Below are 2,184 nucleotides of genomic sequence, written 5' to 3' on the forward strand. Positions count from 1 at the left end.
TTGAATTAATAAAATTAGAAAAAAAAAATAATAAGTTAATTTTTTACTAAATTCATATATCTATTAATATTCACTTGCCATACTCGTCACTCCTATAGAAATATATATATATATATATAGAAGAGCGCTCATATGCGGCGATGTCTTACGGTGCGGCGGTGTGGTCAAATTCCAGAATACACCAACAGTGTTAACAATATGCACCAACAGTGTAATAAAAACACACCCCAATGAAATGTAATAAAACATCACAAAATACACCACAGACTCAAAAAAACACACCATATAACTCACCACCCCCAATGGTGTATTTCCGAACAGTGTATGGTGTTTTTACTCACACCTAATGGTGTGTGTTTGGTGATGCAGGGCTCTGTTTACTCTGTTTTGTGTGGTGTATTTCCTAACGTTGATGGTGCATATTTGGTGAACTATTGGTGTTGCCGCACCGTAAGAAATAACCGCACCGTAAGACACTGCCGCACCTGAACCCGCCTCTATATATATATATATATATATATATATATATATATATATATATATATATATATATATACCCTCACCCATACCCCCATTTTCCTATCACTCTCGTTTTTACAGACATTTTCAATATGAGTAATATTTTCTTAGACCATATTATATATATACTTGACATAGATCTATCGTATATGGATGCATACACTTTACATAGACCATATCGGACTTTGATCATTGTATTTACATATCATTTTAAGTTTTAATGTGTGTTTATGTATCATTTGCTATGAACAGATCAAACAGGCAGGCGTCGGCAGGCAATCGATTTACTGAAGATGGCGATGAACGCTGTGAACAAGAAGGTGGTGGCGTCCATCATGGGAGCCACCGGATCGGGAAAATCGAAGCTGTCTGTCAGCCTCGCCGCCCGCATTGGAGGAGAGATAATCAACTCCGACAAGATTCAGGTTTATAGAGGACTTGACGTTCTGGGTAACAAGATTCCTGAGGTCGAGATGCTTGGCGTGCCTCATCATTTGCGAGGGCATGTTGGGAACCCCGATGAAGAATACACTGCCCCCAACTTTTGCTTCCAGGCCACGTCGGTGATCGAGCAAATGATCAACTCCGGCAAGGTTCCGATCGTCGTCGGAGGGTCAAATTCTTTCATTGAAGCCCTGGTGGAGGACCTTGTCTGCTTCATTTCGCTTGATGTTTCTCCAAATGTTTTGAACACTTTTGTGTCCAAACGAGTTGACCAAATGGTTAATCAAGGTAACTTAAATTCATTTCTAGGTAGAATCGTATATAACTGGTCAGACTAATTTGGTTAACTGGTCTATTTGCATGACTCTATAAAAGAGATCATGAGAGACATAGATTCATCATTCATGCATAATTTTTGTTTGGTGTACTAATTATATGCATGTAGGTCTTGTTGAGCAGGTACGAGGAATCTTTGCTCCGGACAAAGATTACACAAAGGGTATCCGAAGAGCCATTGGAGTTCCTGAAATGGACAAGTATCTGAGAGCTGAAGCCAACAAAGACATGTCCGACGCTGATGAGAAGAAGGCGCTGCTTGAAACCGCCATTGCTGAAATCAAGACCAACACCATAGGCTTAATCCGCCATCAAGTAGGCAAAATCCGGCAGCTCAGGGACGAGTTGGCATGGCCCATTCAACGCATCGATCCCACCACCGTGTTCCAGATCGAAGGTGACAAACAGGCTCAAGAAGCAGCATGGATGAAGATGGTTTTCAACCCCAAGCCAGCTTGAACATCCTGCAACAATACTTTAAAAACAAATGATTAATTTCCTAATATCTTTCAAAATAATTAATTCCCAAAGTAGAGGGAATGTTTAATTTTTACTAGACATGAACATTTTGAGTTTCATTGTGGTGTTTTCTTTGCATTAATCGTGTTTCTATGAATAAAACAACAAGTTAACTTAAATAATATAATTCTTCTCCATATATATAGTACTATGTTTATACATTCTATATTATTATTTATTTCTTTGAAAGATTTGAATGAATGCCAGACGTATTATATATGTGATTCTTTATTATGTTGGAAATTTATATAGTAATGGAGGTAATGTTTCAGATGGCCGGACTACCATGAAAGCTTAAATAATATTTGGAGTTGTGGAGTTATAAATGTTATTTTAGTTTAAATTTGTACAATTCGTTGTTTAACG

The 2,184-nt window shown here is 37.8% G+C and overlaps 1 protein-coding gene across 1 annotated transcript; it reads left to right on the forward strand.

Annotated features, from left to right (window-relative positions):
* Positions 1-812: 812 nt before the first annotated feature.
* On the forward strand, positions 813-1,758 carry LOC109167425 (adenylate isopentenyltransferase 5, chloroplastic-like). Its single transcript, XM_019316439.1, has 2 exons — positions 813-1,251; positions 1,409-1,758. The coding sequence occupies exons 1-2, from the start codon at positions 813-815 to the stop codon at positions 1,756-1,758; spliced, it is 789 nt and encodes a 262-aa protein (XP_019171984.1).
* Positions 1,759-2,184: the final 426 nt, after the last annotated feature.

The sequence above is a fragment of the Ipomoea nil genome, unplaced genomic scaffold (genome assembly GCF_001879475.1).
Source record: "Ipomoea nil cultivar Tokyo-kokei standard unplaced genomic scaffold, Asagao_1.1 scaffold3162, whole genome shotgun sequence".
Lineage (NCBI taxonomy): Eukaryota > Viridiplantae > Streptophyta > Magnoliopsida > Solanales > Convolvulaceae > Ipomoea > Ipomoea nil.